Consider the following 27576-nt stretch of genomic DNA (forward strand, 5'->3'; position numbering starts at 1 on the left):
CTTTAAACTTCTTCACAACAGTATCTCGGAGCTGCCTGGTGTGTTCCTCGTTCTTCATGATGCTCTCTGCGCTTTTAACGGACCTCTGAGACTATCACAGTGCAGGTGCATTTATACGGAGACTTGATTACACACAGGTGGATTGTATTTATCATCATTAGTCATTTAGGTCAACATTGGATCATTCAGAGATCCTCACTGAACTTCTGGAGAGAGTTTGCTGCACTGAAAGTAAAGGGGCTGAATAATTTTGCACGCCCAATTTTTCAGTTTTTGATTTGTTAAAAAAGTTTGAAATATCCAATAAATGTCGTTGATTCTTCACAAAAAAATACAGTTTTATATCTTTATGTTTGAAGCCTGAAATGTGGCAAAAGGTCGCAAAGTTCAAGGGGGCTGAATACTTTCTCAAGGCACTGTATATAACCAACAGTACCAGTTTTTACTATTTTCTACATTGTAGAATAATGGTGAAGACATCAAATCTATGAAATAACACATATGAAATCATGTAGTAACCAAACAAAAGTGTTAAACGAATCAAAATATATTTTAGTAGCCACCCTTTGCCTTGATGACAGTTTTGCACACTCTTGACATTCTCTCAACCAGCTTCACCTGGAATTATTTTCCAACAGTCTTTAAGGAGTTCCTACATATGCTGAGCACTTGCTGGCTGCTTTTCCTTCACTCTGCAGTCCAACTCATCCCAAACCATCTCAATTGGGTTGAGGTTGGGTGATTGTGGAAGCCAGGTCATCTGATGCAGCACTCCATCACTCTCCTTCTTGGTCAAATAGCCCTTACACAGCCTGGAGGTGTGTTGGGTCAATGTCCTTTTGAAAAACAAATGATAGACCCACTAAGCACAAACCAGATGGGATGGCGTATCACTGCAGAATGCTTTGGTAGCAATTCTGGTTAAGTGTGCCTTGAATTCTAAATAAATCACTAACAGTGTCACCAGCAACGCACCCCCACACCATCACACCTCCTCCTCCATGCTTCATGGTGGGAAGGAGATCATCCGTTCACCTAATCTGTGTCTCACAAAGACACAGCTGTTGGAACCAAAAATCTCAAATGTGGATTTATCAGACCAAAGGACAGATTTCCACCGGTCTAATGTCCATTGCTCGTTTTTCGTTGGCCCAAGCAAGTCTCTTCTTATTATTGGTGACCTTGAGAGTAAGATGGCTGCCGTTTTACAGGCTCCTTACCAAATGTCCTATTTTGCAAGTTTTTTCGTTGCTGCTACCGAAAATAACTTCTGTACATCAGAACAGCGATTACTTACCTCGAACTCGACCAAGATTTTTTATTTAATGAGTCCGATGCAAAGTGTATCCTGCTATCTCTGGAACGGGCCCAAATCCCCCGTCCATTGCGTGAAGAAAAGACAGAAAAGGGGGGCGGGAATTCTGAGAATTTGTAGGCGAGTGAATAAACTTCCACTACCATCTGTTCTATTGGCCAACGTTCAAAAACAAAATGGATGATATACGATCAAGACGATCCTACCAACGGGGGGAAAAAAAATGAATGATCTTATCTTATCCTATCTTATATTATTATTAAATAATTATTATTGTTATTTAAAACCGAGTCGTGGCTGAACGACAACATGGATAATATAGAGCTGGCGGGATTTTCCTTGCATCGGCAGGACAGAGCAGCTACGTCTGGTAAGACGAAGGGTGGGGGTGTGTGTCTATTTGTCAATAACAGCTGGTGCGCGATGTCTACTATTAAAGAAGTCTCGGGGTATTGCTCGCCTGAGGTAGAGTATCTCATGATAATCTGTAGACCACACTATCTACCAAGAGAGTTCTCATCTATATTATTCGTAGCCGTCTATTTACCATCACAAACCGATGCTGATACTAGGAACGCACTCAACCAGCTGTATAAGGCCATAAGCAAACAAGAAAATGCTCCTAATGGCCTGAGGACTTTAATGCAGGTAAACTTAAATCCGCTTTACCTCATTTCTACCAGCATGTAACATGTTCAACTAGAGGGGAAAAAACTCTAGATCCCCTGTACTCCACACACAGAGATGCATACAAAGCTCTCCCTCGCCCTCCATTTGGCAAATCTGACCATAATTCTGTCCACCTGATTCCTGCTTACAAGCAAATATTAAAGCAGGAAGCACCAATGACTCTCTCAATACGGAAGTGGTCTGATGATGCGGATGCTACGCTACAGGATTGTTTTGCTAGCACAGACTGGAATAGGGTCAGGGATTTATCCAATGACATTGAGGAGTATACCACCTCAGTCATCGGCTTCTTCAATAAGTGCATCGATGATGTCCCCACAGTGACCATACACATATATCCCAACCAGAAGCCATAGATTACAGGCAACATCCGCATCGAGCTAAAGGCTAGAGCTGCCACTTTCAAGGAGCGGGACACTAATCCGTAAGCGTATAAGAAATCCAGCTATGTCCTAAAACGCCCCATCAAACAGGCAACTCGATTACAGACTACAAAGGGAATGCTGCATTCATTGTTGCTGGGGATTTTAACAAGGCTAATCTGAAAACAAGACTCCCTAAATTGTATCAGCATATCGATTGCGCAACCAGGGCTGGTAAAACCTTGGATCATTGCTATTCTAAGTTCCGCGACGCATATAAGGCCCTCCCCCGCTCTCCTTTCGGAGGGAAACTAAAACAAGATGCTCCCGCGCTCAGGTCTGTTCAACGCTGGTCCGACCAATCTGATTCCACACTCCAAGACTGCTTCGATCACGTGGACTGGGATATGTTCCGCATTGAGTCCAACAACAACATTGACGAATACGCTGATTCGGTGAGCGAGTTCATTAGAAAGTGCATTTATGATGTCGTTCCCATAGCAACGGTTAAAACATTCCCAAACCAGAAACCGTGGATTGATGGCAGCATTCGCGTGAAACTGAAAGCGCGAAACCACTGCTTTTAACCGGGGCAAGGTGACTGGAAACACGACCAAATACAAACAGTGTAGATTACTGCTTACAAGCAAATATTAAAGCAGGAAGCACCAGATTACAAAAAGAAAACCAGCCCTGTCATGGACCAGGATGTCTTGCTCCCAGGCAGACTAAACCACTTTTTTTGCCCGCTTTGAGGACAACACAGTGCCACTGACATGGCCCTCAACCAAAACATGCGGACTCTCCTTCACTGCAGCCAAGGTGAGGAAAACATTTAATCGTGTTAACCCTCGCAAGGCTGCAGGCCTAGACGGCATCCCCAGCCTTGTCCTCAGAGCATGCGCAGACCAGCTGGCTGGTGTGTTTACGGACATATTCAATCAATCCTTATCCCAGTCTGTTGTTCCCACATGCTTCAAGAGGGCCACCATTGTCCCTGTTCCCAAGAAAGCTACGGTAACTGAGCTAAACGACTACCGCCCCGCCCCGAAGTGCTTTAGGAGACTAGTCAAGGACCATATCACCTCCACGCTACCTGACACCCTAGACCCACTCCAATTTGCTTTACCGCCCAAATAGGTCCAGTGTTCAACACCGTAGTGCCCACAAAGCTCAACACTAAGCTAAAGACACGGGACTTAAACACCTCCCTCTGCAACTGGATCCTGGACTTCCTGACAGGCCGCCCCCAGGTGGTAAGGACTCATTAAGTTTGCTGACGACATAACAGTGGTAGGCCTGATCACCGACAACGATGCGACAGCCTATACGGAGTAGGTCAGAGACCTGGCAGTGTGGTGCCAGGACAACAACCTTTCCCTCAATGTGAGCAAGACAAAGGAGCTGATTGTGGACTACAGAAAAAGGCGGGCCGAACAGGCCTCCATTAACATCAACGGGCTGTAGTGGAGAGGGTCAACACCAAGACAGTCGTGAAGAAGGCACGGCAACACCCTTTCCCCCTTTAGGAGATTGAAAAGATTTGGTATGGGTCCCCAGATTCTCAGAAAGTTATACAGCTGCACCATCGAGAGCATCCTGGCCGGTTGCATCACCGCCTGGTACGGCAACTGATTGGCATCTGACCGTAAGGCGCAACAGAGAGTAGTGTGTACGACCCAGTACATCACTGGGGCCAAGCTTCCTGCCATCCAGGACCTACAGTGGGGAGAACATGTATTTGATACACTGCGGATTTTGCAGGTTTTCCTACTAACAAAGCATGTAGAGGTCTGTAATTTTTTATCATAGGTACACTTCGACTGTGAGAGACAGAATCTAAAACAAAAATCCAGAAAATTGTATGATTAGCATTTTATTGCATGACATAAGTATTTAATACATCAGAAAAGCAGAACTTAATATTTGGTACAGAAACCTTTGTTTGCAATTACAGAGATCATACGTTTCCTGTAGTTCTTGACCAGGTTTGCACACACTGCAGCGGGGATTTTGGCCCACTCCTCCTTCTACCCCCAAGCCATAAGATTTCTGAACAATTAAACAATTAAACAAATGGCTACCCAGGCTATTAACATTGACCCCCCTCATTTTCTACACTGCTACTACTCACTGTTTATCTTTGCATAGTCACTTTACCCCTACCTAAATGAGGAAATTACCACAACTAACCTGTAACCACGCACATTGACTCGGTACTGTAAATAGCCTCATTATTGTTATTTTATTGTGTTCATTTTTATTATTTATTTATTATTATTTTTTACTTCAGTTTATTTGGAAAATATTTTCTTAACTCTTTCTTCAACTGCGTTGTTGGTAAAGGGCTTGAAAGTAAGCATTTCATGGCAAGTTTGATTTAATTTGGTTTATTTGCAGCAATTCAACCTGATTCACGCAGTGTCCTCTGAACAGTTCATGTTGAGATGTGTCTGTTACTTGAACTCTGTGAAGCATTTATTTGAGCTACAATCTGAGGCTGGTAATGAACTTATCTTCTAACTCTGGGTCTTCCTTTCCTGTGGAGGTCCTCGTGAGAGTCAGTTTCATCATAGCGCTTGATGGTTTTTGCGACTGCACTTGAAGAAACTTTCAAAGTTCTTGACATTTTAAGGATTGACTGACCTTCATGTCTTAAAGTAATGATGGACTGACATTTCTCTTTGATTATTTGAGCTGTTCTTGCCATAATATGGACTTGGTGTTTTACCAAATAGGGCTATCTTCTGTATACCACCCCTACCTTGTCACAACACAACTGATTGGCTCAAATGCATTAAGAAGGAAAGAAATTCCACAAATTAACATTTAACAAGGCACACCTGTTAATTGAAATGTATTCCAGATGACTACCTCATGAAGCTGGTTGAGAGAATGCCAAGAGTGTGCAAAGCTGTCATCAAGGCAAAGGGTGGCAACTTTGAAGAATCTAAAATATATTTTGATTTTTTTAACACTTTTTTTGCTACATGATTCCATATGTGTTATTTAATAGTGTTGATGTCTTCACTATTATTCTACAATGTAGAAAGTAGTAAAAATAAAGAAAACCTCTTGAATGAGTAGGTGTCCAAACCTTTGACTGGTACTGTATATAACCTATTACTATCTGCAGTGGAAAGCAATGGGTTAGAAGAAGCCGACATAACCAACATCCATTTATTTATTTACTCTAACATACAGTTGAAGTCGGAAGTTTACATACACTTAGGTTGGAGTCATTAAAACTAGTTTTTCAACCACTCCACACATTTCTTGTTAAACAAACTATAGTTTTGGCAAGTCGGTTAGGACATCTACTTTGTGCATGACACAAGTAATTTTTCCAACAATTGTTTACAGACAGATTATTTCACTTATAATTCACTGTATTACAATTCCAGTGCGTCAGAAGTTTACATACACTAAATTGACTGTGCCTTTAAATAGCTTGGAAAATTCTAGAAATGTATGTAATGTATTTAGAAGCCTCTGATAGGCTGATCGACATCTGTTGAGTCAATTGGAGGTGCACCTGTGGATGTATTTCAAGGCCTACATTCAAACTCAGTGCCTCTTTGCTTGACATCATGGGAAAATCAAAAGAAATCAGCCAAAACCTCAGAAAAAAAATTGTAGACCTCCACAAGTCTGATTCATCCTTGGGAGCAATTTCCAAACACCTGAAGGTACCACATTTATCTGTACAAACAATAGTCCGCAAGTATAAACACCATGGGACCACGCAGCCATCATACCGCTCAGGAAGGAGACACGTTCTGTCTCCTAGAGATGAACGTACTTTGGTGTGAAAAGTACAAATCAATTCCAGAACAACAGCAAAGGACCTTGTGAAGATGCTGTATGAAACAGGTACAAAATTATCTAAATCCACAGTAAAACAAGTCCTATATCGACATAACCTGAAAGGCCGCTCAGCAAGGAAGAAGCCACTGCTCCAAAACCGCCATAAAAAAGCCAGACTACTTTTTGCAACTGCACATGGGGACAAAGACCGTACTTTTTGGAGAAATGTCCTCTGGTCTGATGAAACAATAATAGTACTGACACACGTGGGTGTCAGCATCATGTTGTGAAGGTGCTTTGCTGCAGGAGGGAGTGGTGCACTTCACAAAATAGATGGCATCATGAGGAATGAAAATTGTGTGGATATATTGAATCAACATCTAAAGACATCAGTCACGAAGTGAAAGCTTGGTCGTAAATGGGTCTTCCAAATGGACAATGACCCCAAGCATACTTCCAAAGTTGTGGAAAAATGACTTAAGGACAACAAAGTCAAGGTATTGGAGTGGCCATCAGAAAGCCCTGACTTCAATCCTATAGAAAATGTGTGGGCAGAACTTAAAAAGCATGTGCGAGCAAGGAGGCCTACAAACCTGATTCAGTTACACCGGCTCTGTCAGGAGGAATGGGCCAAAACTCACCCAACTTATTGTGGAACACTTGTGGAAGACTACCCGAAACATTTGACCCAAGTTAAATAATTTAAAGGCAATGCTACCAAATACTAATTGAGTGTATTTAAACTTCTGACCCACTGGGAATGTGATGAATGAAATAAAAGCTGAAATAAATCATTCTCTCTACTATTATTCTGACATTTCACATTCTTAAAATGAAGTGGTGATTCGAACTGACCTGAGACGGGGATTTTTACTAGGATTAAATAACAGGAATAAGGAAAAACTGAGTTTAAATGGATTGGCTAAGGTGTATGTAAACCTCCGACTTCAACTGTACATCCGGATAGAGAACAGGAAGCAGAACAGAGCAGGTGATACAGAGGTAGAGAGGGGAGACAGGGACACTGTGAGTGTAGGGGGGGGACAGGGACACTGTGAGTGTAGGGGGGGGACAGGGACACTGTGAGTGTAGGGGGGGGACAGGGACACTGTGAGTGTAGGGGGGGGACAGGGACACTGTGAGTGTAGGGGGGACAGGGACACTGTGAGTGTAGGGGGGACAGGGACACTGTGAGTGTAGGGGGGGGACAGGGACACTGTGAGTGTAGGGGGGGACAGGGACACTGTGAGTGTAGGGGGGACAGGGACACTGTGAGTGTAGGGGGGACAGGGACACTGTGAGTGTAGGGGGGACAGGGACACTGTGAGTGTAGGGGGGGACAGGGACAATGTGAGTGTAGGGGGGACAGGGACAATGTGAGTGTCGGGGGGACATGGACACTGTGAGTGTAGGGGGGACAGGGACACTGTGAGTGTAGGGGGGGGACAGGGACACTGTGAGTGTAGGGGGGAGACAGGGACACTGTGAGTGTCGGGGGGACATGGACACTGAGTGTAGGGGGGGGACAGGGACACTGAGTGTAGGGGGGACAGGGACACTGAGTGTAGGGGGGACAGGGACACTGTGAGTGTAGGGGGGGGTGCTGTGAGTGTAGGGGGTGCTGTGAGTGTAGGGGGTGCTGTGAGTGTAGGGGTGTTGCTGTGAGTGTAGGGGGACCTACCATGAGCAGCTACAGCAGCAACACCAGCAGAAGCAGCATGTGTTAGGTCTCTGAGTGTTGGTCTGCCGTTGAGCCCGGCTGGGCGACATCTCGCTGACAGTCATTGGAGACCCTCCGTCTGCCGGGACAGGGCCTGTGTACTGAGAGAGAGAGAGAGAGAGAGAGAGAGAGAGAGAGAGACAGAGAGACAGAGAGAGAGAGAGAGAGAGAGAGAGAGAGAGAGAGATTAGCACACACACTTATGAATGGAACACACCCACACACAGGGGTGTATGCATACAGATATCCGATATGTACACGCACACCAACGTGAATAAACACACACAAGGTTCTCTCTCCCTCTCTCCTTCCACCTTTCTCTCCCTCTCTCCTTCCTCCTCTCTCTCCCTCTCTCCTTCCTCCTCTCTCTCCCTCTCTCCTTCCTCCTCTCTCTCCCTCTCTCCTTCCACCTCTCTCTCTCCCTCTCTCCTTCCTCCTCTCTCTCCCTCTCTCCTTCCTCCTCTCTCTCCCTCTCCTTCCTCCTCTCTCTCTCCCTCTCTCCTTCCTCCTCTCTCTCCCTCTCTCCTTCCACATCTCTCTCTCTCCCTCTCTCCTTCCTCCTCTCTCTCCCTCTCTCCTTCCTCCTCTCTCTCTCCCTCTCTCCTTCCTCCTCTCTCTCCCTCTCTCCTTCCTCCTCTCTCTCCCTCTCTCCTTCCTCCTCTCTCTCCCTCTCTCCTTCCACATCTCTCTCTCTCTCCCTCTCTCCTTCCTCCTCTCTCTCCCTCTTTCCTTCCTCCTCTCTCTCCCTCTCTCCTTCCACATCTCTCTCCCTCTCTCCTTCCACCTCTCTCCCTCTCTCCTTCCACCTCTCTCTCCCTCTCTCCTTCCACATCTCTCTCCCTCTCTCCTTCCACATCTCTCTCCCTCTCTCCTTCCACCTCTCTCTCTCCCTCTCTCCTTCCTCCTCTCTCTCCCTCTCTCCTTCCACCTCTCTCTCTCCCTCTCTCCTTCCACCTCTCTCTCTCCCTCTCTTCTTCCTCCTCTCTCTCCCTCTCTCCTTCCACCTCTCTCTCTCTCCCTCTCTCCCTCTCTCCTTCCTCCTCTCTCTCCCTCTCTCCTTCCTCCTCTCTCTCCCTCTCTCCTTCCACCTCTCTCTCTCCCTCTCTCCTTCCTCCTCTCTCCCTCTCTCCTTCCACATCTCCCTCTCTCCCTCTCTCCTTCCTCCTCTCTCTCCCTCTCTCCTTCCTCCTCTCTCTCCCTCTCTCCTTCCACATCTCTCTCTCTCTCCCTCTCTCCTTCCTCCTCTCTCTCCCTCTTTCCTTCCTCCTCTCTCTCCCTCTCTCCTTCCACATCTCTCTCCCTCTCTCCTTCCACATCTCTCTCCCTCTCTCCTTCCACCTCTCTCTCCCTCTCTCCTTCCACCTCTCTCTCCCTCTCTCCTTCCACATCTCTCTCCCTCTCTCCTTCCACATCTCTCTCCCTCTCTCCTTCCACCTCTCTCTCACCCTAATCTGAGGGAAATATGTCTCTCTAATATGGTCATAAATTTGGCAGGAGGTTAGGAAATGCAGGTCAGTTTCCACCTCATTTTGTGGGCAGTGAGCACATAGCCTGTCTTCTCTTGAGAGCCATGTCTGCCTACGGCAGCCTTTCTCAGTAGCAAGGCTATGCTCACTGAGTCTGTACATAGTCAAAGCTTTCCTTAATTTTGGGTCAGTCACAGTGGTCAGGTATTCTGCCACTGAATCCTGCATGTAGGGTCTCTATTTGGTGTTTGTCCCATTTTGTGAATTCTTGGTTGGTGAGCGGACCCCAGACCTCACAACCATAAAAGGCCAATGGGTTCTACAACTGATTCAAGTATTTTTTGTCAGATCCTAATTGGTATGTCAAATTTTATGTTCCTTTTGATGGCAAAGAAGGCCGTTCTTGCCTTGTCTCTCAGATCGTTCACAGCTTTTTGGAAGTTCCCTGTGGCTCTGATGTTTAGGTCGAGGTATGTATAGTTTTTTGTGTGCTCAAGGGCAACGGTGTCTAGATGGAATTTGTATTTGTGGTCCTGGCGACTGGACCTTTTTTGGAACACCATTATTTTGGTCTTACTGAGATTTACTCTCAGGGCCCAGGTCTGATAGAATCTGTGCAGAAGATCTAGGTGCTGCTGTAGGCCCTCCTTGGTTGGTGACAGAAGCACCAGATCATTATATTATTATTATTATTATTATTATTATTATTATTATTATATATTATTATTATTATTATTATTATTATTATTATCATCAGTAAACAGTAGACATTTGACTTCAGATTCTAGTAGGGTGCTGACTGATCCTGTTCCCTCGCCAATTAGTTGATATATTATATATATATATACAGTGCCTTGCGAAAGTATTCGGCCCCCTTGAACTTTGCGACCTTTTGCCACATTTCAGGCCTCAAACATAAAGATATAAAACTGTATTTTTTTGTGAAGAATCAACAACAAGTGGGACACAATCATGAAGTGGAACGACATTTATTGGATATTTCAAACTTTTTTAACAACTCAAAAACTGAAAAATTGGGCGTGCAAAATTATTCAGCCCCTTTACTTTCAGTGCAGCAAACTCTCTCCAGAAGTTCAGTGAGGATCTCTGAATGATCCAATGTTGACCTAAATGACTAATGATGATAAATACAATCCACCTGTGTGTAATCAAGTCTCTGTATAAATGCACCTGCACTGTGATAGTCTCAGAGGTCCGTTAAAAGCGCAGAGAGCATCATGAAGAACAAGGAACACACCAGGCAGGTCCGAGATACTGTTGTGAAAAAGTTTAAAGCCGGATTTGGATACAAAAGATTTCCCAAGCTTTAAACATCCCAAGGAGCACTGTGCAAGCGATAATATTGAAATGGAAGGAGTATCAGACCACTGCAAATCTACCAAGACCTGGCCGTCCCTCTAAACTTTCAGCTCATACAAGGAGAAGACTGATCAAAGATGCAGCCAAGAGGCCCATGATCACTCTGGATGAACTGCAGAGATCTACAGCTGAGGTGGGAGACTCTGTCCATAGGACAACAATCAGTCGTATATTGCACAAATCTGGCCTTTATGGAAGAGTGGCAAGAAGAAAGCCATTTCTTAAAGATATCCATAAAAAGTGTCGTTTAAAGTTTGCCACAAGCCACCTGGGAGACACACCAAACATGTGGAAGAAGGTGCTCTGGTCAGATGAAACCAAAATTGAACTTTTTGGCAACAATGCAAAACGTTATGTTTGGCGTAAAAGCAACACAGCTCATCACCCTGAACACACCATCCCCACTGTCAAACATGGTGGTGGCAGCATCATGGTTTGGGCCTGCTTTTCTTCAGCAGGGACAGGGAAGATGGTTAAAATTGATAGGAAGATGGGTGGAGCCAAATACAGGACCATTCTGGAAGAAAACCTGATGGAGTCTGCAAAAGACCTGAGACTGGGACGGAGATTTGTCTTCCAACAAGACAATGATCCAAAACATAAAGCAAAATCTACAATGGAATGGTTCAAAAATAAACATATCCAGGTGTTAGAATGGCCAAGTCAAAGTCCAGACCTGAATCCAATCGAGAATCTGTGGAAAGAACTGAAAACTGCTGTTCACAAATGCTCTCCATCCAACCTCACTGAGCTCGAGCTGTTTTGCAAGGAGGAATGGGAAAACATTTCAGGCTCTCGATGTGCAAAACTGATAGAGACATACCCCAAGCGACTTACAGCTGTAATCGCAGCAAAAGTTGTCGCTACAAAGTATTAACTTAAGGGGGCTGAATAATTTTGCACGCCCAATTTTTCAGTTTTTGATTTGTTAAAAAAGTTTGAAATATCCAATAAATGTCGTTCCACTTCATGATTGTGTCCCACTTGTTGTTGATTCTTCACAAAAAAATACAGTTTTATATCTTTATGTTTGAAGCCTGAAATGTTGCAAAAGGTATCAAAGTTCAAGGGGGGCGAATACTTTCGCAAGGCACTGTACATACAGTGGGGCAAAAAAGTATTTAGTCAGCCACCAATTGTGCAAGTTCTCCCACTTAAAAAGATGAGAGAGGCGTGTAATTTTCATCATAGGTACACTTCAACTATGACAGACAAAATTAGATTTTTTTCTCCAAAAAATCACATTGTAGGCTTTTTAATTTATTTATTTGCAAATGATGGTGGAAAATAAGTATTTGGTCACCTACAAACAAGCAAGAATTCTGGCTCTCACAGACCTGTAACTTCTTCTTTACGAGGCTCCTCTGTCCTCCACTCGTTACCTGTATTAATGGCACCTGTTTGAACTTGTTATCAGTATAAAAGACACCTGTCCACAACCTCAAACAGTCACACTCCAAACTCCACTATGGCCAAGACCAAAGAGCTGTCAAAGGACACCAGAAACAAAATTGTAGACCTGCACCAGGCTGGGAAGACTGAATCTGCAAAAGGTAAGCAGCTTGGTTTGAAGAAATCAACTGTGGGAGCAATTATTAGGAAATGGAAGACATACAAGACCACTGATAATCTCCCTCGATCTGGGGCTCCACGCAAGATCTCATCCCGTGGGGTCAAAATGATCACAAGAACGGTGAGCAAAAATCCCAGAACCACACGGGGGGACCTAGTGAATGACCTGCATAGAGCTGGGACCAAAGTAACAAGACTAAAAACACCTGCCTTTTGTCCCAGCTGGTCAGGAATAGAGGGTCACTGTCACTAAGTGTCTGGATATTATACAGTATGAGAGAGAGAGAGAGAGAGAGAGAGAGAGAGAGAGAGAGAGAGAGAGAGAGAGAGAGAGAGAGAGAGAGAGAGAGAGAGAGAGAGAGAGAGAGAGAGAGAGAGAGAGAGAGAGAGAGAGAGAGAGAGAGAGAGAGAGAGAGAGAGAGAGAGAGAGAGAGAGAGAGAGAGAGAGAGAGAGAGAGAGAGAGAGAGAGAGAGAGAGAGAGAGAGAGAGAGAGAGAGAGAGAGAGAGAGAGAGAGAGAGAGAGAGAGAGAGAGTAAAAAATAATGCATGCAGAGCAGAATTAGGCCGATACCCACTAATTGGGTCCTTCTGTAGCTCAGTTGGTAGAGCATGGCGCTTGTAACGCCAGGGTAGTGGGTTCGATTCCCGGGACCACCCATACGTAGAATGTATGCACACATGACTGTAAGTCGCTTTGGTTAAAAGCGTCCGCTAAATGGCATATAATAATAATAATATAATAATAATTATCAAAATCCAGAAAATAGATTTTAAATTCTATAACCACTTAAAAGGAAGCGATTCCCAAACCTTCCACAACAAAGCCATCACCTACAGAGAGACGGACCTGGAGAAGAGTCCCCTAAGCAAGCTGGTCCTGGGGCTCTGTTCACAAACACAAACACACCCTACAGAGCCCCAGGACAGCAGCACAATTAGACCCAACCAAATCATGAGAAAACAAAAAGATAATTACTTGACACATTGGAAAGAATTAACAAAAAAACAGAGCTAACTAGAATGCTATTTGGCCCTACACAGAGAGTACACAGTGGCAGAATACCTGACCACTGTGACTGACCCAAAATTAAGGAAAGCTTTGACTATGTACAGACTCAGTGAGCATAGCCTTGCTATTGAGAAAGGCCGCCGTTGGCAGACATGGCTCTCAAGTGAAGACAGGCTATGTGCTCACTGCCCACAAAATGAGGTGGAAACTGAGCTGCACTTCCTAAACTCCTGCCCAATGTATGACCATATTAGAGAGACATATTTCCCTCAGATTACACAGACCCACAAAGAATTAGAAAACAAATCCAATTTTGAAAAACTCCCATATCTACTGGGTGAAATTCCACAGTGTGCCATCACAGCAGCAAGATCTAAATACGGCTGCTAGAATCCTGACTAGAACCAAAAAAATTTGATCATATTACTCCAGTGCTAGCCTCTCTACACTGGCTTCCTGTCAAAGCAAGGGCTGATTTCAAGGTTTTACTGCTAACCTACAAAGCATTACATGGGCTTGCTCCTACCTACCTCTCTGAGTACATACCTACACGTACGCTACGGTCACAAGACGCAGGCCTCCTAATTGTCCCTAGAATTTCTAAGCAAACAGCTGGAGGCAGGGCTTTCTCCTATAGAGCTCCATTTTTATGGAACGGTCTGCCTACCCATGTCAGAGACGCAAACTCGGTCTCAACCTTTAAGTCTTTACTGAAGACTCATCTCTTCAGTGGGTCATATGATTGAGTGTAGTCTGGCCCAGGAGTGGGAAGGTGAACGGAAAGGCTCTGGAGCAACGAACCGCCCTTGCTGTCTCTGCCTGGCCGGTTCCCCTCTTTCCACTGGGATTCTCTGCCTCTAACCCTGTTACGGGGCTGAGTCACTGGCTTGCTGGGGCTCTCTCGTGCCGTCCCTGGGGGTGCGTCACCTGGGTGGGTTGATTCACTGTTGTGGTCGGCCTGGCTGGGTTGCCCCCTTGGGTTGTACCGTGGCGGAGATCTTTGTGGGCTATACTCGGCCTTGTCTCAGGATGGTAAGTTGGTGGTTGAAGATATCCCTCTAGTGGTGTGGGGATGTGCTTTGGCAAAGTGGGTGGGGTTATATCCTTCCTGTTTGGCCCTGTCCGGGGTGTCCTCGGATGGGGCCACAGTGTCTCCTGACCCCTCCTGTCTCAGCCTCCAGTATTTATGCTGCAGTAGTTTATGTGTCGGGGGCTAGGGTCAGTTTGTTATATCTGGAGTACTTCTCCTGTCCTATTCGGTGTCCTGTGTGAATCTAAGTGTGCGTTCTCTAATTCTCTCCTTCTCTCTTTCTTTCTCTCTCTCGGAGGACCTGAGCCCTAGGACCATGTCCCAGGACTACCTGACATGAGGACTCCTTGCTGTCCCCAGTCCACCTGGCCATGCTCCTGCTCCAGTTTCAACTGACCTGAGCCCTAGGACCGTGCCCCAGGACTACCTGACATGAAGGCTCCTTGCTGTCCCCAGTCCACCTGACTGTGCTGCTGCTCCAGTTTCAACTGTTCTGCCTTATTATTATTCGACCATGCTGGTCATTTATGAACATTTGAACATCTTGGTCATGTTCTGTTATAATCTCTACCCGGCACAGCCAGAAGAGGACTGGCCACCCCACATAGCCCGGTTCCTCTCTAGGTTTCTTCCTAGGTTTTGGCCTTTCTAGGAGTTTTTCCTAGCCACCGTGCTTTTACACCTGCATTGTTTGCTGTTTGGGGTTTTAGGCTGGGTTTCTGTACAGCACTTTGAGATATCAGCTGATGTACGAAGGGCTATATAAATAAATTTGATTTGATTTGATTTGATTTGATCTGTGACCTGTTGCCACGAGAAAAGGGCAACCAGTGAAGACACACACCATTGTAAATACAACCCATATTTATGGTTTTTTATTTTATCTTGTGTCCTTTACCATTTGTACATTGTTAAAACAATGTATATATATAATATGACATTTGTAATGTCTTTATTGTTTTGAAACTTATGTATGTGTAATGTTTACTGTTAATTTGTATTGTTTATTTCACTTTATATATTCACTTTATATATTATCTACCTCACTTGCTTTGGCAATGTTAACACATGTGTCCCATGCCAATAAAGCCATTGAATTGAATTGAGAGAGAGAGAAAGAAAGAGAAGATGAGATAGGAGGAGAGAGGAGGAGAGAGGAGGAGAGCGGAGGAGAACAAAGGAGAGCAGAGGATAGAACAAGAGGAGAGGAGGAGAGGACAGTAGAGAGAAGAGGAGAGGAGGAGAGGACAGTAGAGAGAAGAGGAGAGGAGGAGAGGACAGTAGAGAGAAGAGGAGAGGAGGAGAGGACAGTAGAGAGAAGAGGAGAGGAGAGAAGAGGAGAGGAGGAGAGGACAGTAGAGAGAAGAGGAGAGGAGAGGAGAGGAGAGAAGAGGAGAGGAGGAGAGGACAGTAGAGAGAAGAGGAGAGGAGGAGAGGACAGCAGAGAGAAGAGGAGAGGAGGAGAGGACAGTAGAGAGAAGAGGGGAGGAGGAGAGGACAGTAGAGAGAAGAGGAGAGGACAGTAGAGAGAAGAGGAGAGGAGGAGAGGACAGTAGAGAGAAGAGGAGAGGACAGTAGAGAGAAGAGGAGAGGAGGAGAGGACAGTAGAGAGAAGAGGAGAGGAGGAGAGGACAGTAGAGAGAAGAGGAGAGAAGGAGAGGACAGTAGAGAGAAGAGGAGAGGAGGAGAGGACAGTAGAGAGAAGAGGAGAGGAGGAGAGGACAGTAGAGAGAAGAGGGGAGGAGGAGAGGACAGTAGAGAGAAGAGGAGAGGACAGTAGAGAGAAGAGGAGAGGAGGAGAGGACAGTAGAGAGAAGAGGAGAGGACAGTAGAGAGAAGAGAAGAGGAGGAGAGGACAGTAGAGAGAAGAGGAGAGGAGGAGAGGACAGTAGAGAGAAGAGGAGAGAAGGAGAGGACAGTAGAGAGAAGAGGAGAGGAGGAGAGGACAGTAGAGAGAAGAGGAGAGGAGGAGAGGACAGTAGAGAGAAGAGGAGAGGAGAGGACAGCAGAGAGAAGAGGAGAGGAGAGAAGAGGAGAGGAGGAGAGGACAGCAGAGAGAAGAGGAGAGGAGAGGAGAGAAGAGGAGAGGAGGAGAGGACAGCAGAGAGAAGAGCAGAGGAGGAGAGGACAGCAGAGAGAAGAGCAGAGGACAGCAGAAAGGAGAAGAGGAGAGAGGAGAGGACAGCAGAGAGAAGAGCAGAGGACAGCAGAGAGAAGAGCAGAGGACAGCAGAGATGCGCAAAGGAGAGAAGAGGAGAGAGGAGGAGAGCAGAGGAGAACAAAGGAGAGCAGAGGAGAGAACAGGAGAAGAGCAGAGGAGAGGAGGAAAGGACAGCAGAGGAGAGAACAGGAGAAGAGCAGAGGAGGAGAGGAGGAGAGGAGAGGAGAGAAAAGGAGAAGAGGAGAGGAGAGATGGAGAGGAGGAGAGGAGAGAAAAGGAGAAGAGGAGAGGAAAGAAGAGGAGAGGAGGAGAGGAGGAGAGGAGAGGAGAGAAAGGGAGAAGAGGAGAGGAGAGAAGAGGAGAGGAGGAGAGGAGAGAAAAGAAGAAGAGGTGAGGAAAGAAGAGGAGAGGAGGAGAGGAGGAGAGGAGAGGAGAGAAAAGGAGGAGAGGAGGAGAGGAGAGGAGAGAAAAGGAGAAGAGGAGAGGAGAGAAGAGGAGAGGAGGAGAGGAGGAGAGGAGAGGAGAGAAAAGGAGAAGAGGAGAGGAGAGAAGAGGAGAGGAGGAGAGGAGGAGAGGAGAGGAGAGAAAAGAGGAGAGGAGGATTGGAGGAGAGAGAGAAGAGGAGAGAAAAGAGGAGAGGAGGAGAGGAGGAGAGAGAGAAGAGGAGAGAAAAGAGGAGAGGAGGAGAGGAGGAGAGAGAGAAGAGGAGAGAAAGGAGGAGAGGAGGAGAGGAGAGAGAGAAGAGGAGAGAAGAGAAAAGAGGAGAGGAGGATAGGAGGAGAGAGAGAAGAGGAGAAGAGCAGAGGAGAGGAGGAGAGGAGAGAAAAGAGGAGAGGAGGAGAGGAGGAGAGGAGAGGAGAGAAAAGAGGAGAGAAGAGGAGAAGAGCAGAGGAGAGGAGGAGAGGAGAGGAGAGAAGAGGAGAGAAGAGGAGAGAAAAGAGGAGAGGAGGATAGGAGGAGAGGAGGAGAGGAGAGAAAAGAGGAGAGGAGGAGAGGAGGAGAGAGAGAAGAGGAGAGAAGAGGAGGAGAGATACTGAGAAGCACAGAGTAGAGCAGAACAAACTCCTGTGTTCCTCTCACCACCCAAAGGGGACGTTTCTCTCACCACCAAAAGGGGACGTTCCTCTCACCACCCAAAGGGGACGTTCCTCTAAAGAAAAGGTCATGTTTTGGAGGGAGGTGTCAGTGTGGAGCTTCCTTAAAACCAGTTAAGACTAGGGCTGAATACTGCCCCCTTTGGAGGAAGTGCGTGCCCATAGTAAACTGAAAATATTTTTTCCCAAAATTGCTAATATATGCATATAATAATTATTATTGAATAGAAAACACTCTAAAGTTTCTAAAACCGTTTAAATTATGTCTGTATGTAAAGCAGAACTCTCAGGGCAGCCTTTCTCCCAAACTCTCTCTTGTCAAGAGAAAAGTTGGGTCAACTTTGACGTCATCGCCCCCACCCTTCCCAGGCAGCTACCGATCTGGGAACAGTATGTATGTGTTCAGCGCGATGCCTGCTTTCAAATGGCGCGTTCATTGTGAGAATCTCGCGAGCCCTCGTCCTTTGGCGGGCTAAAATGTTCGGGTCACTCTCAAATACATGCACTCTATTGCGCGCGGCCGACTTGGGGCACCGTCTTTTCCAAGAAACACCAATTGAAGGCGGTTTGTCTGTTCGCGCTGATCATTGTTTTACATGTTAAAAACATCATAAAGCTCGATTCTGCACATAGTTTGACCAGTTTAGTCGACATATAATATGTAATTTTGAAGTTTTGATGCGCAAGAGTGCGGGACCAGAAGTCATTTTGGGTGCATTTCAGCTGAAGCTGTTAGCATATGCTAATACAGAGACACACAACTTGAAACCAAACGATGTATTGGGTACGTATGACTCCTTCTACGTCTTCTGATCGAAGAACATCAAAGGTAAGAGAATATTTATGTGGTTAGTTTGGATTTCTGTGGACTCCAAACGTAGAGACATACTGCTAATATCTGAGCGCCGTCTCATTGTATAGCCAGTGAACGAATTCTGTAACGTTAAAAATAAATGTAATACAGAGGTTGCATTAAGAAGAAGTGTATCTTTGTAACTATATGTAGAACATGTATATTTAGTCATGTTTATTGCTTGTTATCTGACGTTATCTGTCGGAGCTATCATCATTTCTCCGGACATTTGAGTAGCATTTTTTGAAATGTCGTCATTGTAAACAGAGATTTATGGATATAAATGGCATATTATTGAAAAAAACATAAATGTACTGTGTAACATGTCATATTACTGTCATCTGATGAAGATTTTTGAAGACTTTTAAATTTTATATTTTCTGGGACAAAATGGCTGCCTCTTGTCTTTTGTTTCGGTGGTGATCTAATATAAATATGTGCTATGTTTTCGCCGTAAAACATTTTAGAAATCTGACTTGCTGGGTAGATAAACAAGATGTTTATCTTTCATTTGAGCTATTGGACTTGTTAATGTGTGGATGTTAAATATTTCTAAGAATATTTTTTTGCATTTTGCGTTATGGTAATGAGCTTGAGCCGTAGTCACGACCCCGGATCCGGGATGGGTCGCCTTCAAGAAGTTAAAGCATTTCTTATTCTTAAGGATTGGAGCCTTTTTCCCCCAAATTTTGGCCTAAAATTATATACCCAAATCTAACTGTCTGTAGCTCAGGACCTGAAGCAAGGCTCTGCATATTCTTGATACCGTTTGAAAGGAAACACCTTGAAGTTTACGTAAATGTGAAAGGAATGTAGTAGAATATAACACATTAGATCTGGTAAAAAATTAGTTCCATCATCTTTGAAATGCAAGAGGAAGGCCATTATATCACTTAAGACTCTAGGTGCAATTTAGAGTTTGGCCACTAAGTGGCATCAGTGTATGTGCAAAGTTTGATACTGATCCAATGAACCATTGCATTACTATCCAAAATGTTGTATCAAGTCTGCCCAAATGTGCCGAATTGGTCAATATATACATTTCAATTATATGATAACAAAACATTTAAGTTTAAAAACTCCCTGGAATGTCATAAATTATGAATAATTAGCTTCCCTTCACACATCTAGATGGGGGGGGGGGGCTACTGTAAATTGGACAGTGTAGTTAGATTAACAATAATTTAAGCTTTCTGACCATATAAGACATGTCTATGTCCTGGGAAATGTTCTTGTTACTTACAACCTCATGCTAATCGCATTAGCGCACATCAGCACAAGAGTTTGGGCATATTGATGGGCTGACGATGGGGAAGATTGACAATGGGGCAGTTTGACAATGGGGCAGTCTCTCTCTCTCCCTCTGTCTGTCTTCTCTATCTGTCGTCTCTCTGTCTCTCTCTAGGTGTCCCAAAGCTGTTCAGGGGGACAGGGGGCTTAATGCGGGGTGCCATTTTAATCTTTCCCATTTTTAATCCTCCCTCCCATGACCTCTCCTCTCCTTCTCAGCCTACGCCTCTAATGGCACTATATCCCCTACATAGTGCACTACTTTGGACCAGAGCCTGATGGAGCCCTGTTCAAAAGTAGGGCAGTATATAAGGAATAGGGTGTAATTTCAGACCCACGTTCAGTTTGATAACACTTTCCCTGATGGCTACAGCCACCACCACTCCAGCCACCACCACTACAGCCACCACTACAGCCACCACCACACCAGCCACCACCACTACAGCCACCACTACAGCCACCACTACAGCCACCTCCACTACAGCCACCACTACAGCCACCACTACAGCCACCACCACTCCAGCCACCACCACTACAGCCACCACTACAGCCACCACCACCACAGCCACCACCACTCCAGCCACCACCACTACAGCCACCACTACAGCCACCACTACAGCCACCACCACTCCAGCCACCACCACTATAGCCACCACTACAGCCACCACTCCAGCCACCACCACTACAGCCACCACCACTCCAGCCACCACCACTATAGCCACCACTACAGCCACCACTACAGCCACCACTACAGCCACCACCACTATAGCCACCACTACAGCCACCACTCCAGCCACCACCACTACAGCCACCTCCACTACAGCCACCACCACTATAGCCAACACTACAGCCACCACTCCAGCCACCACCACTCCAGCCACCACCACCACCCACCACTACAGCCACCACCACTCCAGCCACCACTACAGCCACCACTACAGCCACCACCACTACAGCCACCACTACAGCCACCACTACAGCCACCACTACAGCCACCACCACTCCAGCCACCACCACTCCAGCCACCACTACAGCCACCACCACTACACCCACCACTACAGCCACCACCACTCCAGCCACCACTACAGCCACCACTACAGCCACCACTACAGCCACCACCACTACACCCACCACTCCAGCCACCACCACTCCCAGCCACCACTACAGCCACCACCACTACACCCACCACCACTACAGCCACCACCACTCCAGCCACCACTACAGCCACCACTACAGCCACCACTACAGCCACCAGGGATGTGAAGGTGAACGGCAAGGCACTGGAGTGACGAACTCTTCCTGGCCGGCTCCCCTCTCTGCACTGGGATTCTCTGCCTCTGAACCTATTACAGGGGATGAGTCACTGGCTTACTGGTGCTCTTCCATGCCGTCCCTAGGAGGGGTGCATCACTTGAGTGGGTTGAGTCACTGACGTGATCTTCCTGTCTGGGTTGGTGCCCCCTCTGGCTTGTGTGGTGGAGGAGATCTTTGTGGGCTATACTCAGCCTTGTCTCAAGGTAGTAAGTTGGTGGTCTGTTAATATCCCTCTAGTGGTGTGGGGGCTGTGCTTGGCAACGTGGGTGGAGTTATATCCTGCCAGTTTGGCCCTGTTGGGGGGTATCGTCGGACGGGGCCACAGTTCCCCCCGAACCACCCCTGTCTCAGTCTCCAGTATCTAGGCTGCAATATTCTATGTGCTGGGGGGCTAGGTTCAGTCTGTTAAATCTGGTGTAATTCTCCTGTCTTATCTGGTGTCCTGTGTGAATTAAATTATATTCCCTCTAATTCGCTCTCTCTCTCCCTCTCTCCCTTCCCGAGGGCCTGAGGCACTACAGCCACCACCACTCCAGCCACCACCACTCCAGCCACCTCCACTCCAGCCACCACTACAGCCACCACTACAGCCACCACTACAGCCACCACTACAGCCACCACTCCAGCCACCACCACTACAGCCACCACTACAGCCACCTCCACTCCAGCCACCACCAATCCAGCCACCACCACTCCAGCCACCACTACAGCCACCACCAGCCACCCACTAGCCAGCCACCACTACAGCCACCACCACCAGCCAGCCACCACTACAGCCACCTACAGCCACCACCCAGCCACCACCAATCCAGCCACCACTACAGCCACCACCACTACAGCCACCACCACTCCAGCCACCACCACTACAGCCACCACCACTACAGCCACCACCACTCAGCCAGCCACCACCACTAGCCAGCCACCACCACACAGCCACCACCACTCCAGCCACCACCACTACAGCCACCACCACTCCAGCCACCACCACTAACCCAGCCACCACTGTACAGCCACCACCACTACAGCCACCACCACTCCAGCCACCACCACTCAGCCACCACCACTACAGCCACCACCACTCCAGCCACCACCAGAGGGACAGCCAGAGAGACAGCCACCACCACTGGACAGCCACCACCATCCAGCCACCACCACCCAGCCCACCACTACAGCCACCACCACTACAGCCACCACCACTACAGCCACCACCACTCCAGCCAGTCCACCACTGACAGCCACCACCACTACAGCCACCACCACTCCAGCCACCACCACTACAGCCACCACCAAACAGCCACCACCACTACAGCCACCACCACTTGTCCCAGTCCACCAACATGTTTCCACCACCACTACAGCCACCACCACTACAGCCACCACCACAGCCACCACCACTACAGCCACCACCACTACAGCCACCACCACCCAGCCACCACCACTCCAGCCACCACCACTCCACAGCCACCACCACTCCAGCCACCACCACCCAGCCACCACCACTGACAGCCACCACCACTAACAGCCACCACCACCACAGCCACCACCACTACAGCCACCTCCACTCCAGCCACCACCACTACAGCCACCCCACTCCAGCCACCACAGATCCATGCCACCACTACAGCCACCACCACTACAGCCACCACCACAGTCCAGCCACCACCACAACAGCCACTACAGCCACTGACAGCCACCACCACTACAGCCACCACTACAGCTCCAGCCACCACTCCAGCCACCACCACTACAGCCACCACCACTCCAGCCACCACCACTACAGCCACCACTACAGCCACCTCCCTCCAGCACCACCAATCCAGCCACCTACACTCCACCACCACTACAGCCACCACTACAGCCACCACTACAGCCACCACTACAGCCACCATGTACAGCCACCACTACAGCCACCACTGCAGCCAAACTACAGCCACCGCTCCAGCCACCACTACAGCCACCACCACTACAGCCACCTCAACTACAGCCACCACCACTCCAGCCACCACTACAGCCACCACCACTACATCCACCACTACTACATCCACCACCACCACAGCCACCACCACTACAGCCACCACCACTCCAGCCACCTCAACTACAGCCACCACCACTACATCCACCACCACCACAGCCAGCACCACTACAGCCACCACCACTCCAGCCACCACTACAGCCACCACCACTACAGCCACCTCAACTACAGCCACCACCACTACAGCCACCACCACTCCAGCCACCACTCCAGCCACCACTACATCCACCACCACCACAGCCACCACCACTACAGCCACCACCACTCCAGCCACCACTACAGCCACCTCAACTACAGCCACCACCACTACAGCCACCACCACTACAGCCACCACCACTCCAGCCACCACTACAGCCACCACCACTACATCCACCACTACTACATCCACCACCACCACAGCCACCACCACTACAGCCACCACCACCACAGCCACCACCACTACAGCCACCACCACTCCAGCCACCACTACAGCCACCACCACTACAGCCACCACCACTACAGCCACCACCACTCCAGCCACCACCACTCCAGCCACCACTACAGCCACCACCACTCCAGCCACCACCACTCCAGCCACCACCATTACCGCCACCACCACTCCAGCCACCACCACTACAGCCAGCCACCACCACTACAGCCACCACCACTCCAGCCACCACCACTACAGCCACCACCACTCCAGCCACCACCACTACACCCACCACCAGTCCAGCCACCACTCCAGCCACCTCAACTAGTGGAGGCCACCACCATGGTGGTGGCCACCACCACTCCAGCCACCACCACTACATCCACCACTAGTGGTCCACCACTCCAGCCACCACCACTACAGCCACCACTAGAGGTGGCATCCAGGTGGCTCCAGCCACCTCAGCTACAGCCACCACCACTCCAGCCAGCCACCACTACAGCCACCACCACTCCAGCCACCACCACTCCAGCCACCACTACAGCCAGCCACCACCACTCCAGCCACCACTGGACAGCCACCACCACTCCAGCCACCACTACAGCCACCACCACTACAGCCACCACCACTCCAGCCACCACCACTCCAGCCACCACCACTACAGCCACCACCACTCCAGCCACCACCACTAGACAGCCACCACCACATCCAGCCACCACTAAACAGCCACCACCATTTCCAGCCACCACTACAGCCACCACCAATCCAGCCACCACCACTCCAGCCACCACCACTAACCCACTTTATTTGCCTCTTTGTTTTCCTTCTGTCTTGGACAGTCTATTTTCTGCTACATAGGTCAATAGTGTGAGCGAGGGATGCTTTTGTCCCCCACCTCAGTGTAGCATTGTGTAGGGAGAGAAGGGAGGGTTGAGAGAGAAAGAGAAAGATGGAGAGGTGAAAGAGACAAATCCAGGAGAGGAAGTGAATGTGGAAGGGCTTGCAGAAGATAATAGATTACAAATGCTGGAAACCCAGCCATGAGATGCCCAGTGATACAGAACTGCCAAACAAGCTAAATACCTTTTATGCTCGCTTCAAGGAAAACAACACAGAGTCCTGCATGAAAGCCCCTATTGTTCTGGATGACTCTATGATCTTTCTCTCCATGGCCGATATGAGTAAAATGTTTAAACAGGTTAATACTCATAAGGCCGCCACGATCGCTCTTTGTCCCAGTCGGTAATCCAAACATGTTTCAAGCTGACCACCATTGTCTCTGTTCCCAAGAACTCATAAATGACTATCGCCGTGTAGCACTCACATCTGTACTTTATGCAGTGCTTTGAAAGGCTGATCATAACACACATCAAAACCATCATCCCAGACACCTTGGTCCAACTCAAAGTTGTATACCGCCCCAACAGATCCACAGATGATGGAATCTCAATTGCACTTCACACTGTCCTCTCCCATCTGGACAACAGGTTGCATTAAGAACAAGTTTATCTTTAATTCTATGTAAAACATGTATCTTTCATCAAAGTTTATGATGAGTATTTCTATTTGATCTGGCTCTCTGGAATTTCTCCAGATGTTTTGGAGGCATTTCTGAACATGGGGCCAATTTAAACTGAGATTTTTGGATATAAATATGAACTTGATCGAACAAAACATACATGTATTGTGTAACATTGAGTCCTGGGAGTGTCATCTGATGAAGGTTGTCAAAGGATAGTGATTCATTTTATCTATATTTCTGTTTTTTTGTGACACCTCTCTTTGGTTGGAAAATGGCTGAATGCTTTCTGTGACTAGTTGCTGACCTAACATAATGATATGTTCTGCTTTCACCGGAAAGCCTTTTTGAAATCGGACACTGCGGTTGGATTAACGAGAAGTGTATCTCTACAATGGTGTAAAATACTTGTATGGTTGAGGAATTTTAATAATGAGATTTGTTGTTTTCAATTTGGCGCCCTGAACTTTCACTTGGCTGTTGGCGAAGTGGGACGCTAGCGTTCCGAACGATCCCAGAGAGGTTAAAGTGGACCCCCCCAAAAATATTAAATACATAGGATCCTTAATAAGTGATGACAAAACAACAAATATATAAAGATAACTTAACCCAACAATATGATCTAATTAAATGGAAGAATCTTCCCAGAAAATCTTACAGGTAGAATAAACCTCCTCAGAATGGCTCCCAAAGATGATATATTTATTCTCGGTAATACCAATTACTCCACCCAAATGTTTTACTGGGGTTTTTTTGTATACTCGGCTGTAACAAACTTTATAAGGGCAAACAAAACTCATAGAATAAAATGGAAAGTTGTACATCTTCCTAAGTCTGAACGTGGTTTTAACCTTCCAGACTTGGAAATGTATCAACTCACCACCAAAGGTTTTTACTTAAGACATTAATGGAAGTAAACTGTATATGTGACTAGTTTCACTACTTCACAGGAGAGCCATAAAACTTTCTTTTTTTAATCACAATGTCGTTGTTTTTTAGCAGAAATGCTTTCTGGAACATGTGAACATTCATGTGCCTTAATAACAAACCTTTATGCCATCTGTAAAATACGAATAGAGTTGTTAAATTACCAGCCTAGTTGGTTTAGCCCCGGAAAAAGTAAGGAACCTTCCCACTAGCCATGATTGGTTGAGATAATGGACGGGCTGGACCTACGGATTGGCCTGCCATGTAACGTTTCTGTCTATATCTGTCTATAACATGAGCTGGTCAGTATGTTCATCCACGACTGCGTGGCCAAGCACGACTCCAACACCATCATTCAGTTTGCTAACGACACAACAGTTCGTAGGCCTGATCACCGACAACGATGAGACGGCGTATAGGGAGGAGGTCAGAGAACTGGCAGTGTGGTGCCAGAACAACAACCTTTCCCTCAACGTGAGCAAGACAAAGGAGCTGATCGTGGACTACAGGAAAAGGTAGGCCGAACAGGCCCCCATTAACATTGACGGGGTTGTAGTGGAGCAGGTCGAGAGTTTCAAGTTCCCTGGTGTCCACATCACCAACAAACTATCATGGTCCAAACACACCAAGACAGTCATGAATAGGGCACAACAAAACCTTTTCCCCCTCAGGAGACTGAAAAGATTTGGCATGAGTCCCCAGATGCTCAAAACGTTCTACAGCTGCACCATCGAGAGCATCCTGACCAGTTGCATCACCTCCTAGTATGGCAACTGCTCTGCATCTGACTGTAAGGCGCTATAGAGGGTAGTGCGTACGGCCCAGTACATCACTGGGGCCAAGCTTCCTGCCATCCAGGACCTATATACCAGGCGGTGTCAGAGGAAAGCCCATAAAATTGTCATAGACTTCTCTCCTCTACCACACTGCAAACGGTACCGGAGAGCGAAGTCTAGGACCAAAAGGCTCCTCAACAGCTTCTAACCCCAAGCTATAAGAGAGGCAGACAGATGAGACAAGAGAGATTTTTTTTTTCATTTTATCTCTACTTCTTCCTCTTTTACACCACGTGCTTGGATCTCTGGCCAGTGTGTGTGTAGTGATTCAGTGTGTGTGGTGAGAGTTACTGCCATCACCCTATCACTACCTACACCGTAGCGAAGCCTTGTTAGCTCACTGTACAACTACAATGGGCATCTTGTTCTAAAATTGGACTACTTGTGTGTGCGGGGCACTCTCGTGCGTGTGTGTGTCTATTTATGTTTCATCGAGAGGCTCAGTTAACAGTGTGTGAGGTTTTAAGGGTCAAGCCAAGCCACCAGAACAGCATCACATCTCTGGTCTGTGTGTGTGTGTGTGTGTGTGTGTGTGTGTGTGTGTGTGTGTGTGTGTGTGTGTGTGTGTGTGTGTGTGTGTGTGTGTGTGTGTGTGTGTGTGTGTGTGTGTGTGTGTGTGTGTGTGTGTGTGTGTGTGTGTGTGTTCTAATGTAAACAGAGACACAGCTGATCTGCTTTAATCTCATTACCACCACCTTCAATGCTGTTAAAGAGAAAATACTAGGGTCAGGATCTGGCAACCCAGCCCATGTTAAAGGGGGAATACTAGGGTCAGGATCTGGCAACCCA

General features: G+C 47.2%; 1 protein-coding gene across 3 annotated transcripts in view; it reads right to left on the bottom strand.

Annotated features, from left to right (window-relative positions):
• The window catches only part of LOC127912345 (regulator of G-protein signaling 20-like), a 133056-nt gene that overhangs the window by 41172 nt on the left and 64308 nt on the right, over positions 1–27576 (bottom strand). For all 3 annotated transcript variants that reach the window (XM_052481271.1, XM_052481269.1, XM_052481270.1), the window contains exon 3: positions 7856–7995. In XM_052481271.1, the coding sequence (XP_052337231.1) occupies positions 7856–7995 (140 nt within the window). The remainder of the gene's footprint in view (positions 1–7855; positions 7996–27576) is intronic.

The sequence above is a fragment of the Oncorhynchus keta genome, chromosome 27, assembly GCF_023373465.1.
Source record: "Oncorhynchus keta strain PuntledgeMale-10-30-2019 chromosome 27, Oket_V2, whole genome shotgun sequence".
NCBI lineage: Eukaryota > Metazoa > Chordata > Actinopteri > Salmoniformes > Salmonidae > Oncorhynchus > Oncorhynchus keta.